Source organism: Dendropsophus ebraccatus, chromosome 2 (genome assembly GCF_027789765.1).
Source record: "Dendropsophus ebraccatus isolate aDenEbr1 chromosome 2, aDenEbr1.pat, whole genome shotgun sequence".
Lineage (NCBI taxonomy): Eukaryota > Metazoa > Chordata > Amphibia > Anura > Hylidae > Dendropsophus > Dendropsophus ebraccatus.
Window position 1 is genome coordinate 78,512,928 of NC_091455.1, and position 15,107 is coordinate 78,528,034.

Sequence of the window (15,107 nt, forward strand, 5' to 3'; positions counted from 1 at the left end):
TGATGCAAAAGCCTACCCTAAAGGCCCTATTACACAGAACGATTATTGGCCGTATTCGGACAATATCTGCTGATAATCGTCCAGTGTAATAGAGGGCACCGATCAGCTGACATGAATGATGTTGGCTGATCGTTGCTGTCGTTTGTCTTTCAACATGTTGAAAAACAAAACGACTGTGATAGCACGGAATAGGAGCGGCAGCAGCAGACCACTGCTATCCTCTATGGGCTGCCCGAATGATTTAGTGATCACCAGGGCAGCCCCCCGCACCTCCTCGCGGTCTTCACTGCACTTACCCCCTACACACATTGGCAGAGAGCGAGGAATGAGCGTTCGTTTGCTACTCCAGTCGCCCCGTGTATTAGGGGCTTAAGGAATGTTCTAGAGCACAGGTGTCAAACTCAGCTTTAGCTTTGGCTGTCCAGGCATGATGGGAATTGTAGTTTTGTAACAGCTGGAGGGCCTGAGTTTGACACCCCTGTTCTAGAGAACCCATCTAATATAACTGAGACTTGCATCATGCATAAATCACTTTTTTACTTTAATAAAACTTAAAAACTGAGGGGTAGGATCCTCAACTGTTAAATGTGATTTTTACCCCAATTCTCGCACTATAAGTGTTACCATAAAAATAATTAAAATACCCAGCTAAAGTAACTTTAACATTTTATTTTTTTTATTTAAGATGTTAAAATCATCTCTCGGTTCACGGTTAAAAGAACACTAAAGGCAAGTCTGAAGGCCCCTTTACACTGGCCGATTGCTAGAAACATTGATGGGATAATAATTGGTAAAATAATTGGTCAAAGTGTCGATAATCCGAGGGGCGGGAAAACATTTACTCCTTGGGTGATTGCATCTTTTGTGCAGCTATAAAATTTATTGCTATCGGTTTCACATTTCCCTATGTAAACAGGAGATGTCTGCAAATGGCAATGTATACAAATGGCCTAACAAACGATGCAATAAGCGTTTGCACAGCCCGGCCATATGATTCATTGTACTGCAAATGAGTGCCAATCACACTGATCAGTGCTTGTTTGTGGCTGCGGACAGCCAAATACAGTAAAACCTTGGTTTGCGAACACCTCGGAGTTCGAACAATTCGGTTTTAGAACTAAATTTCCCCCTGAAGTTTTGCTCGGTATCCGAACATTGCTCGGTATCCGAACAAAACCAGGGGGATAACTGTCAGCTGAACTGATGTTCAGCTGACAGTTAGAGGTGTTCGGAACACTGAGAGGCAGGAGCGGGCAGCTATTTAAACTTGCCGCCGTGCTCCTGCTCCAATCAGCTGCGGGGGACACCCTGTAAAGAAGTGGGGAATCCCATCATAATGACTCTCTCTTACCCTGCAGAGGCGGCGGGGAGCAGCGAAGCAAGAAGCTGGTGAGCGGGGCTGCGGGCGCGCCGCAGTCTATAGGGGTGTACAGCGCTCCGGGCCGGCGGGGGGGCGGAGGGGCTGGTGGGGAGAGACAGGAGGACAGCGCTGGGAGCCGGCTTCTTTACAGCCTGTCCCCGCAGTGAGAGGCAGGAGCGGGCGGCTATTTAAACTTGCCGCCGTGCTCCTGCTCCTCTCAGCTGCCGGGGACACCGTGTAAAGAAGTGGGGAATCCCATCATTATGATGGGATTCCCCACTTCTTTACAGGGTGTCCCCCGCAGCTGATTGGAGCAGGAGCACGGCGGCAAGTTTAAATAGCCGCCCGCTCCTGCCTCTCACTGTTGCAGGGGATGTGGAGTGTTTTTGCACTCTGTGGGCCGGGTGCACCTGACCCACGGAGTGTAAAAACCAATTAATCACATTTACATTGTTCCCTATGGGAACTTACAGCTCGGTTTTCGAACTGCTCGGTTATGGAACAGCCTTCCAGAACCAATTATGTTCGAAAACCGAGGTACCACTGTATTGTTTATTGTACCTTAAGGACCTTAAGTGCAGGGCTTCAAGGATGACAAAAAAGTATATAAAGGACATTAAGGACAGAATCCCTCTATCCCAAGGACAGAATCCATTTATAGTGGGTGGAGCTTCATTATTTTGATACAGAATGCTAAAAACCGCCTTGTTTTCTTCTACACAAAGATACAGTTAAAATATTTACTTTCCCAAAAAGCAAAGAGGGTAAAATGTGAAAAAGTGCATTTTTTAGGTATAATTATGTATATTACTGTATTGTTCTTCTCCCCCATGGATCTCATCTCTTCCTAGCTTCCTCTCTGATCTTCGACTCTACAATGTCGACTTTACAATGTCTAAGTCCTACAATGGTCATAAGCAAGTGTAACAGGGCAAAAAATAGAGGGCACATGGGGGATTTAGTATACATACCTCAAACAGTATATATGTAGAAATGCTTGCACATTTGAAATATGTTTTATTGCACATAATGAATCAGTTTAGATCTTAATGATATAATTCTGGCTGCAGCCACCACTGCATTGGTTAAGTGTATTTTTTTGTTGCATCTTGAGGTGAAAGCAGAAAGTGCTTTTTAAGGGGAATGTACAACTTTGCCTACAGAATAAAAAATTATAATATAACTAGGTCACCAACAGGGCGTAGATCCCGGTGGCACGGTCCAGTTTTCAAACTGCCAGTTCCCGCCAATGCGCCAGTTTTCTGATCTGAAATTAGGCCCGCTTTATGCATTGGAGGAGGGCACTAGTGATGCACGATGCACCGAAATATCGATACTACTATCGATATTTCGGTCAGAAAAACGGTTCGATACCAGGATTTCCTGGTATCGATACTTCATGTTAATCTGCATAATAGTGCAGATTAACATGAAGTATGGTGCAGAGAACACGGCCGGCAGCTACCTGAGCGCCGGCCGTGTTCTCTGTGTGCCGCCCCCTGCCCCCTGGTGTCCCCTCCTCCGCCCGCGAGCTCTTCGCTCCGGCGCCAAATTTAAATAGCCGGCACACAGCGATCATTAGTGCCGGCTATTTGCAGGGGTCCTCAACTGGCGGACCGCGGTCCGAACCCGGACCGCAGAGGCCAGTTGTCCGGACCCCTGGTCAGACCTCCTAACCGCCCCGGATCCGGTCCGTCCCGCTCCCCACCGCACTGCCTCCCGCCCCATAGGCGTACTGACCTTAGATGTCAGTACGCCTGTGGGGCTGGGGGCAGTGTCGGTCCGGCCCCCGGCTGATACGCGCTCTCTGGGGATGTCCCGGGGATTCCCCAGCAGAGTGCGCACCACAGACCTCAGTGTACGCTGCCGGCCTGTCCTTCCCGGAAGTCACTGATGCGCGCTCTGCTGGGGAATCCCCGGGACATCCCTACAGAGCGCGTATCAGCCGGGGGCCGGACCGACGGGAAGAGACGAAGACAGCCGCAGCGGGGAACGAGGTGCTAGGTGAGTTGTTTTTGTTATTTTTTTTTTTCTCTGTCTGGGGGGCATCTACAAGGGGAGAGCGCACAGGTGGACTATATACTACAGGGGGGACCTCACAGGGGGCTATAAACTACTTAGGGGGCTATATACTACTGGGGGGAGCGCACAGGGGGCTATATACTACAGGGGGGACCTCACAGGGGGCTATATACTACTGAGGGGGCTATATACTACTGGGGGGAGCGCACAGGGGGTTATATACTACGGGGGGACCTCATAGGGGCTATATACTACAGGGGGAAAGCACAAGGGGGGCTATATACTACTGGGGGGAGAGCACAGGGGCGCTATATACTACTGGGGGGAGCTCACAGGGGGCTATATACTACAGGGGGACAGCGCATGGGGGGGCTATATACTACAGGGGGAGCTCACAGGGGGCTATATACTACAGGGGGGAGCTCACAGGGGGGCTATATACTACTGGGGGGAGCTCACAGGGGGCTATATACTAAAGGGGGAGAGCACAGGGGGGCTATATACTACTGGGGGGAGCTCACAGGGGGCTATATACTACTGGGGGACAGCGCACAGGGGGCTATATACTACAGGGGGAGAGCGCACAGGGGGGCTATATACTACTGGGGGGAGCTCACAGGGGGCTATATTCTACAGGGGGAGAGCGCACGGGGAGGCTATATACTACTGGGGGGAGCTCACAGGGGGCTATATACTACAGGGGGAGAGCGCACAGGGGGGCTATATACTACTGGGGGAGCAACAGGGGGCTATATACTACTGAAGGAGAGCGCACAGGGGGGGCTATACACTACTGGGGGAGCAACAGGGGGGCTATATACTACCAGGGCAGTCACCCCCTTTGTACCCCCTAATATCAAAGGCCTGGTGAGAGAAAAAAATGCCAATTTTCCCGCTAATAAGCAGCAATTCTGTATATAAATAGTTGAACGTTTGTGACAAAGTAACAAAACACGTTTCCTACTGATGTTCAGCTCGGACCTTCACCTGACAATAGACCCCAGTAAGTGGACCTTCACTAAAAGTTGTTGAGTACCCCTGCCCTAAAGGGTAGATGCCGCTGTCATAACCGAGAGTGGTATTTAACCCCTGCAGAGCCGCTCCATATGCAGCACGAGTCTGCTGCATATGGATCGGCCCCTCACTGCTAATGACTGCAGCCCGCAATCCCGCGGGCGGCAGTCATTCAACCATTCCAAATACGGGACCCGCCGGTGCTGCGGCAGCGGTCCCTTACACCAGCCAGTTCCCCAACCTCCGGGTCCACAATCCTGTCGCCGCCCCTCCATTCCCGCGGGGCCCACCGATACAGTGGCACAACAACTCCCAGAATACCTTCTTGTGGGGAGTTGTTGTTCACAAGGAGGCATGCTGGGAGTTGTTGTGCCAGGAGGCTGCTAATGCATTACAACTCCCAGCAGCATACCTCCTTATGCACTACATCCCCCAGCATACCTCTTTGTGCACGAGGAGGCATGCTGGGAGTTGTAGTGCACACGAATGTATGCTGCACAGAGTTGTGTCAGGAGCTGCACAACTGCAATTCCCAGCATACCTCCTTGTGCACTACAACTCCCAGCATACCTTCTTGTGGGGAGTTGCAAAGCACAAGGAATTATGCTGGAAGTTGTTGTTCACCAGGAGTTATGCTGGGAGGTGTAGTGCACAAGGAGGTATGCTGGGAGTTGCAGTTGCGTGGCAGCAGCCTTTCAAAACATCCCAGCATACCTTCTTATGCACTACAACTCCTAGCATACCTCCCTGTGCACTACAACTCCCCACAAGAAGGTATTCTGGGAGTTATTGTGCACAGGAAGGTATGCTTGAGGTTAGAGGGGAATAAAAAATGTAAAAAAAAAAGTGTTTTAAAATAAAACAAAAAATAAAGGTTCTAATAATCCCCCCTTTTCCCTTTTTTTCAAAAAAAAAGTAAAAAAAAAAAAAAAAAGAACATACATGTATCCATTACATGTGAATTGTCCGAACTATAAAATGTAACAAAGTGATCAAGAAGTCACATAAATAAAAATGTTGTGCATGGGGGGAACATATCTGTAGTCAGGGAAAAGGGAAATTATATTTGTATTTTTACGTGTTTTTTTCTCAAACTTTTTATTTAGTATCGAATTGGTATTGAGTATCGAAATCCGAAAGCTGGTATCGGTATCGAACTCAAAATTTTGGTATCGTGACATCCCTAGAGGGCACATCGCCCCCCAGTGCACCGTGAGCAGTTAACCAAGGGGAGGGGATATCGGTAAACTTGGGGAGCTGGGCCCACCTCCAGTGCATAGAGCGGGGCGAATTGCAGACTGAGGAACCAGCACAGATTGCAGGAACCAGGCTGCAGTTTCAAAAATGGACCTCGCCAACCAGGTAGTATAAAAAGTATAAAAATCCTAATTATTCTTGACTGAAAAGCCCTTATATTTTTTTCTGGGAAAATTTTTTTTTAAATACAGAATATTAAATAGTGTATACTAATATTTACACAGACATACACATATAGCCTGGAGTAAACATGATACATGTAGCGGTGCAAAAGAAAATACACACTGTACAAACCTCTTTTGTGGAGCAGGACATAAAAGACGTTGTACATTCAATTGAATAGGCAGTCTCCGAGGCTTGTTTATAAACCCAATAGTCTTCAGAATTCAGCTGCTCCATAAAAGCTATAACAGATTCATGAACACTGGGGTATGCGGTACGAAAAGGCAGGTCAACAGATAAGAGAAATAAAGCATTCATCAAGCTTTCTGGCAACACATGATTTGCCTTAAGAAACGGAGAAAAGAACAAACATGTAAAAAACTTATAAATATATAACGCATTTAAAAAGGTCAAGACTTTCTCTGCACGGTGGCAACCTTCAGCTAAAGTCACTATTACCAATATGTAAATATTTCATTGAGAAACATTATATTTAAATATTTCATTGAGAGACACAAAGACATAAAACCCTGCCATCAATGTGTCCAGTGTAGTTCCCTAAAGGACCAATTTGGAGAAGCTTGTTCAGTGAGCGCTCTGGCGTTCTACAGAATAGTGTCGGCGCTGATTAGAATTCCTAGCTCTGCTGTAATGTCTTCAGAAATCAAACTCACTAAAGGGAGTCACTTTTGTGACTTAATGTGCTTAGCACAGCATGTATTTTCAATGGCTAGGAATATGAGCAGAATATCAACCTATCCATCCTGTCCTCATTATTTTTAGGCCACTGGAGTGAAGCACGACTCCATCACAAAGGGGTTTTGGCTTAAATCTGGCTGTTTGTGAAGATGCGATCAGACGGAGAAAATCTTTCTGAATTGGAACTTAGAGTACCATGCTAAAGGAACCTGAGGGAATGTATCATCAGAAAATATTTAAAGAGTTCTTGAAGATAATTTTTATTTATTAAAAAAAAAAAAAAAAAAAATCATAAAATCTTACAATTTTCACTCTGACCAATGAGCCTCAAAGTAGCCTGAAGGCGCCAAATCTCAGCAGTCATCTGCCAGTTATCACTGGTGGCATTACAATTAATATTTATACCTTTATTATAGAACTGGAGGCAAATTATTATAAAACTGGAGGCAGATAATATAGGATCCACCGCTAAAAATAGGTAAAAAGTCACAGCTACCCTCCTCCCTCTCCCTGCACAGGTCACAAAGCATGGCTGGAAAACTCCTCCAAAACTCCAGGATCTGTACAGATTCTTCTAGTGCAAGATGATGCAGTAAAGCAGATATCTGGTTGCAGTTAAAACCTATTTAAATAACATAACTGCCCCCCCCCCCTAATAATAACAGAAAACAAAACCCATTAGATAAAAGGATATCAGTATTCGGATTTTACTTAGATAAAAGAATGTAGGTGATATATTCCTATAAAAATTACCTATTGCAAATCTATTGCATTACCAAAATGTTATGAGCTATAGAAGACTGACAGCAGATTGTGATGTAAATGTGGAAAGCTTAACGTATAACATAAAAGAATTGGATCATATACAGTAAACTAAGAAGACTGCAGCATATAAGTGTAGACAGGCAGAGGGCAGCAGAGGCCCACGAATAGCACAAGCAGCTGTGTTACATCTACATGACTGCAAGTGAACACAAAACGGAGATACATAGCTGCTGCTGGGCTATGAAACACAAGACAGTTTTACACTGAGAATGTACTATGTACCAGTACAAGTGATGTTGTAGCCATTTGGAGCCCAGGAGATCCTTGACTTTACAGAAGACATTATATAATATAATGCAGGACAAAAATGATGAAAGATACTAGCTCAGCAGCAATGGTGTGAAATAGACGGGATATTACCAGGCTGTGCAGAAGAGGAAGAGTTATATCTAATTTGTTTTTTTTTTGTTTTTTTCCCCTCCAGAAATCCCCATCCAACACAGAATCTAATTGATAAGAACAATGAGATCTGGTTGTGCGTTATTATAGAAAACGGAGTAGTCGTCCATGGCAACTAGACTGGCTCTTGTACATATAAAAGCGGCAAATATCTATATAAATTATCCATTTTTCCTCTGGGATCAGGTGGGAAGAAGAAGTTTCTCTAGCCCTCAAAGAGATATTTGTCGGTCTGTAGGAGGCTTTACAAACAAGGGCATACTAACTGCAGGAAGGTACTGTATAACAGTGAAATCCATCCAAAATTGATATTCTGACAGACATTTGCCAGGAGATAACAATAAAGTAGTCAATGAATTCAGACCACTAGTTTTCCAGAAAGAAGAAGCTGCAGAGCCCTCAAACCTATTCAGCACCGCTCAGTTACTGGAACTCTGACACAATAGTCTAAGAAAAGAGACAGCCAATCAATGGAATTCACATGGAATCTTGGGTCAGGTTTCTGTAAATGAGGCTAGAGAGTTTTGGAACTGAATAAGCTTATACACCCCATGATGTGATCAACTAAGACTATGTTAAAAGATGACTTTTGGACGAATATCACCTTTAAAATGACTATAACATTCTGTTGGTAACAAACGAGCTGAATTTTGCCTCTGCAAGCATTACCTACAGTGAACAATGCACTTTGGACAACAATAGGAAGAGAAATAAACTGCTGTGTATTATACATGCATATCATGTGCGCTGGCACTGCATTATTTCACAATGGTTAATGGCCCGATCAATAGTGTGTAGGGATAATCCATTCCCGACTGTAAATTTAGGTCTGAAGAGTAGTCGCACTACACCTTCAACTGCAAAGTATGGCTCAGGAGTGAAGACTGCAGAGTATAACCTGGGGCATTAATATTAACCAAAACAATCTTGAGAAAGAAGCCTTTAAAAGGTTTCTGCTTTTCAGGATTGTTCTTCATCTCTTACCTTTTCCACTGGGATAAGTGTTTGCAGTAGTCGCATTGTAAAAAGAGAGATGCTGATAAATGCCATTCTGTGGTTCACAAGAGAAGAGTCAGGCTTCTCAGAACTATTGGTATTTTTATGATACAATATAGTCTCCCCAAGTGTATCAAGCACGAAGAGCAGTTTACATCTCTGGAAAAGCAAAATGCAAAACAGAGTTCTTATTACATTAGAGGAATAGGTTTAGATCATAGAAGAAGTGCAAAATCCGCAGCAAGAAAAACAAAAAAAAAAAAACATCCCCTCTCCAAAAAAATCATTGGTAATTAAGTTCTGCCGCATTGTTGTCCATGCATAACCTTTAGAAGGAAAAGAAATATCAGAGAAATAAAAGGTGGTATTGACATTGTCTTATTGTTTGCCTTCTTTGGTTGCCACAGCAACCCGGCGGCTGGCTAGGCCTTTTATATAGAGATGAGCAAGGAGTGCTTTGAAAGCAAGTTTTTATTGATGCAAACTTAATATAGCATGGACGGCTAATATCATCATTTAATCGCCTGACAAGGAGATATTTAACACATACAGAAATATTGCATTCTCACCAGTTCTTGTCCTATGAGACTTCCGTCCTCCCAGATGTTTTCTGAAATGGCTCCACCAAGCAGGACCAAGTTTTCAGTAAGCAGCTCAAGAATCAAGATTAAAAGCTTTCGCCTTTCTATGTGGGCAAAAAATGAAAAAATGACATCCTATATTCGATAAACTACATAAAGTACAATGATGCAGAATAATGTAAATGATGCTGCCGCTTGTCACAAAAAAATTACTTGGTGAATGATATAATGATCAATCATAAAACAACTATACTATTCAACAAAGCAAAACTTGATGCTTCTAGGCTACTCCTATCTCCTCCACAAGAAACATGGTGCTTTTGCATGTGATTTTTAATAAGGAAAAGGTAATAAGCCACTGTCAATTCCTGAAAAGTAGGTGCTAAATACAATGGCTTTGGTCAATATTCATCTAATGTGTAAGGGCATCTTAAGAAATCTAGAATTTTATTACCAGCCCATGGAGTCAAAGAGGTGTGGCCAGGGCACTGCTGCAGCGCCTCTCACAGCTCCCTTTCCCCACCCCTCCCTCCTTGATATGAAGGTAGGGACCTCCCTGTCAATGACAGTGCACATGCGCAATTATTGACACGGAGGTCCCTAGCTGTTCATCAGAGAAGAAGAGTGTGAGGAAAGCAAGCAGGGAAATTCATTGCAGCAATATCAGTCACTGAGTAGGACCATGCACTAGACTCCTAAGCCTAGAATAGGTACAGTATTTTCCTGCGTATAAGTACTTTTTAACACAAGAAAATATTCTCAAAAGTCAGGGGTCGTCTTATATGGCAGGTGCTGAAAAACTTCGGAAACTGGACTGGAGACCATCTGGTCCGCCTTTGAATCCTACCGGTATTACTGTATCTCCTTCTCTGCCTCTCAGACCTCACTGCTGTCTGATATTTATTTCATTAACTTTTATTTGGTGAGCCTTGGAAGAGGGGTAGTCTTACACAGAGAGTATATACTAAACTCTATATTATAATAAACTGGAAAAGCTGGGGGTCGTCTTATACGCCAGGGAAAACCGGTATGTATTTTTAAACCAATAAATTAGACGTTTTGGTGAATCTTTTCTAACAAAATTACATATCAATCTGCTCAGCTTACTAAATTCGATAACCAGATGTCTGGAGATTAAGCGGCATTTTCAATGTGACATCTTCCCTTTGAGATTTTTCCCGTTGCCCCAGAAAATCTGATTAATTTCCAAATATAATATCTACTGCTATTTGTTTATTAGGCACAGAAGTCAAATGGAGACAGACCAAAGCCATTGTAAAAAAAAGCTTAAAGGTTTACTAGAATTATGCCAACCTAACTGAGGGCAGCATAAACTATTAACAGAAATGCAGAACAGATCGGTGTATGGTCCAGTTCACACTGAGTAATACTGGTGGAATTCCACAGCGGAACTCCCCACCAGCCTCTGTGTCATACTGGCTGTCTATGGGAGCCCTCCCATACACAGCCAGTCTGACATGGAGGGTGTAAAGATTCCGCAGCGGAGAGTTCCGCCAGTTTTATTCCGTGTGAACTGACCCTATGACTTACATAATTTTGTTTGTCTGTTCTCCTAATATGCAGGAGAAAACCCACACCCCTCACTCGCCTTCATTGACAGTTGACTGCATATACACAGCATGGATAAATAACTGCCAAACAGCAGCTGGTGGGTGGAGTTTTCTACGTCTCATGAATATTGAGGACTACTGTGCTTATGCCCATAATGGAGGAGAGGACTGCTTATTGTCCATGTTATTCAGGAGGATATCTCTGGATCAGCGGCACAAAACAATGCATTGATACATCATTCTGTTCAGATTCTCTGTCACTAGTTTATACTACCCTGAGATAGGACAGCATAAACCTGCTGACAGAGTCTCTCTAACAATCGGTAAAATGTAGTAAATTAAGGAGATCTCAATGTAGCTGCTTCAACACACCAAAAAGGTAAACTATTCAGTTTCTCACGTTTCGTCCTCAGAGACTACAGCAATGCAGAAGTTGTACATTTCCTATGCAGGCACTGCTGTACCTACAAAGGACGCTATCTGGAGACCATGTAGTAAACCTTTGACTTTGTGGATGAAAGACACTACAGATAAACTACATCCATTAATTATTAATGCTACATTTTCACCACTCTGCTCAGAAAATATCAGCACACATTTCTGACCTACGAAAAGAATTAAGACAGCATTAAAAGAACTACGCGAGTCCGAAATCTCCTGATGTAACAACTTTGTCTCAATTATGCTTAAACTCTTCTGTGCCCCTCCAATACAATCATCTCTTAGATAAGGGGGGGTATATAGACAACCCATAGTCCATCAGATGCTGACAATTTCTTTTTAACTAAATTTTTACCATGATTTAGAACTCACCTGACTTTAGCAGAGGCGCAACATTTTCCAAAACAAGAACACAAAACTGAGGGAGACTGAGCTGTTGGAACTGTAGGTCTAATGTGTCTTCATTTTCAAGTTCGGTGGGGTCTAATTGGCCTCTGTCCAGTGGGGACCAATGTGAGGTCCTGGAGTCTGCCTGCACTTGAATACTGTTTCCACTTGAAAAGAAAAGAAAGTATTTTAATTGTGTTGTGACAGTCAAATCAGACATTAAGGATCCGTTCACACGAAGCAAACCTGGCGGAATCCCGCCAGCCTCACTGGCAAGTCATTCCCTGACAAGTCATTCCTTCAGTGCGGAGGGGGGAGGCGTGCGTGTCATTATGACATGGAGGCTAGCGGGATCCACTGCGGAATTCCAACAGGTTTGCTCCGTGTGAATGGAGCCTAAAGCTGCTCAGCTACAAAAAGATACATTTACTTCCAATAAGAAAATGCAGCAAATAGGATATGGCTAAAAACCCAGAACTGGTCACATACCTAAAGCGTAACTAAGGGTTCTTTTATGCGGGCCGATATGGGGCCGATCATCGACGGCAGCACACAAACAATTCCGCTGCCAGGTCACAAGAACAATCACTGTATCGCTTGTGCGGCCATTAAATATATTGCAATAAATTTTAGCACAGTACGAAAGATGTGATTAGCTGAGGAATCGCTATTTTTCCATTCTTCGCTGATCGCTTACACTTTTACACGGGACGGTTATCAGCCAAAGGAGCTTTTCTAGGTAGTTGTCCTGACATCTAAGTCCTCAGCCATTAGTTTTTACACCCTGCTAGTACAGATTACTCTTGCCATTTCTAACCCCTACACTTTCTCCAGTAACTCACACCCTACACCATTAAATGGGATCTGTCGGATTGAGCATTTAATCTGCCAGCAACATTTACTAGAGCAGGAGAAGCTGAGCAGATTGAATATATAGTTTTGTGGGAAAAAATACAGAAACACTAGTAACCTTTTGATTTGAACCTATGCTCTTTCTGAGTTCTGGAGTCCAGTGGGTGGTCCAATGAGTAAATAGCTATTTCGGTAGGTGCTCATACAGGGAAGGCCACCAATTATAGAGTGATGCTGTGGACTACTAAGCATAAAGAGAGCTGGGATTCAAGTCAAGTCTAAAACCATATATCAACCTGCACAGTGTCATCTGCTCTAAAACATGATGTCGGCAGATTAATCAGCACTTCCATTGTGACAAGTTCCCTTTAAATCTATTCATAGAACTTTATTATCTAGCAAGTGCCCACTACAAGTTCACAGACAGCTCGTAATCCCTTGTTTGTGTAAGATTGATCTGTCAGTCACTCTATTATTCTCCTAGTGGATAACTCGAGGCACACTTTAAAGAAGAACTAAAGCTAAAAGGTAATAGCTAATAAAGGTGGAAGTAAAGATCTAAACATGAACTGCTGGTGACTACATTTCTTAGGCTTTGTTCTCATTGTCCAACCACTAAAAATGGTTCAAGAATGCTCTTAATAGACATGCTATAGATAAAGCATTTTTCACAAAGGACACAACATCCAATAATGTCCCTTTAAAAAATGTTTTATTGGATTCTAAAGCTTTACGTTGACGAAATGTTTATCATCAACAATCCCACAACTAGCAATTACCAATAATGATCAGTTCCAACCACTGGAAACCTATTCCATCGGTTTCTCTCAGTCACTAGTGGTAAACACTCCTGTCAAAGGATTTGCTCTTCTATTATCTAAAAAATATACATGTGGGTCGAGGGAAATGGGAAAAAGCCCAATAATCCAATAGTAAAAATATATCAGCACAATTATCTACTGGGAGGGAGGGTTCAATCAGTACTTATGAGTCTCTTTAACAATACAACACCTTTTATCTCATAAGAACACTTGGAAATGTCCTATTATACCTCTAGAGCTGCTTATGTATTGTTCTGATATCACGAGAAAAACATTAACATTCCGGAGATTGCTTAACAGCAAGGGTTAGGAATCTAGGTATGTATATATAGCAGCACACTGTCGACTTCTCTGCTTCTAATCATCATGGAAGGAGTAGAACCTCTGAACTTTGCATTGTGTGAGTGGGGCTTTTTATGTTACCAGCGGGTTCCTATACATTAAATCACTCTTTACTTATGTTATGAAACTGGTTCAGGGCCAAAAACAAAAAGGTGTAAGCATAGAGATTTGATAAAGTTTCATGCCCAACAAAATTCAGATGGCTCTGCAGCTATTTCCCATAAAAAAGAAGTTACAAAAAAAAAATACTTGTTTAAATGCATGGAAAACCAAACTGACAAGATATTGCTTCATAAAATGCTACATGCTCTGCTGACCTAGTTGATGTACCATGGCACTGTCGGCTACACCACTTATGTTTCTGTTTTAGCATTTTTACAGCCATGAATGGTTTAAGGGGAAAAAAAAAAATCTTTTTCCTGATGTCTGCTACAGGTGGAGCAATGTAATGGCCAAAATATAAGAAGAATAAGTAATAACACAGAACAAGAATAGAATTTTAAATTAATGTACATACAGTTTAATGTCATTCTTTCCTTAAAAATACATAATATTTTACTGTGCAGGAGATGGATCAAACTGAAACCTCATAATAGGAATTATAAAAATATTTTAACCAATGTGAGCAAATAATGAAAAGCAAGTGCCACTCCTGAAGTCCACTCACAAAATGCTATGACCCTTCATTTGACAAACAGTATACACTGGGAAAAGACCCTGGGGACGGCCCCATGCAGAGGCGTACAGTTCTGGTAGACCCTTTACCCATAGGGGGACATTTATTAAGACCGACATCATTAGGCCCCACGCCCAAATACCCCACAGGCACAGAGCAGGTGTGGATTTCTGCCATAATTTACACCTGCGAGCAGCCATAAATCAGCCATGGAAGGAGTAGGGGTAAGTGGGGGTTACGCTAGGCATGCACAAGAGGGGAGGTAATTTGCACCTTCTCTGTGACATACGCCACTGGCATCCCCCATAGTGTTCTATTCTGAAAAAAGTATACTACTGCACAAATTTGAATGAAATCCCATGGATACACTTGGCATGCCCACCTGAAGGTTTTCCCAGCATGACCTTACGAACGCTGATGGCAAAGTGATTAATAATTTTTGTAATGGTTTGGAAATGAAATAGTTTTAAAAACTTTTGAGTAATCACTTTCTTGCTCAAAAATTTGAGGCTCACAAGTTAAACAGCCACTTGCCTGGAGGACGCAGCATCCCAATCCTGCCCATCTCCACTAAGCCTTTGGTTAGCCCGTCCCACCACAGAAGGCCGGAGGTGCTCATTTTCAGGGGAAGCAGTCTGTGAGTTACGAGTTGCTGGAGTATGGTATGACACTGAAGAATTCTGGGAAACTATGTCTGCAAAA

At 43.2% G+C, this 15,107-nt stretch overlaps 1 protein-coding gene across 1 annotated transcript in view; it reads right to left on the minus strand.

Annotated features, from left to right (window-relative positions):
• Positions 1-15,107, minus strand: part of RTTN (rotatin) — a 193,543-nt gene that overhangs the window by 147,922 nt on the left and 30,514 nt on the right. Inside the window, exons 9-13 of the mRNA XM_069957838.1 lie at positions 14,940-15,099; positions 11,700-11,881; positions 9,304-9,419; positions 8,723-8,893; positions 5,948-6,160 (exon numbers count right to left, since the gene is read on the minus strand). Coding sequence (XP_069813939.1) covers positions 5,948-6,160; positions 8,723-8,893; positions 9,304-9,419; positions 11,700-11,881; positions 14,940-15,099 — 842 coding nt within the window. The remainder of the gene's footprint in view (positions 1-5,947; positions 6,161-8,722; positions 8,894-9,303; positions 9,420-11,699; positions 11,882-14,939; positions 15,100-15,107) is intronic.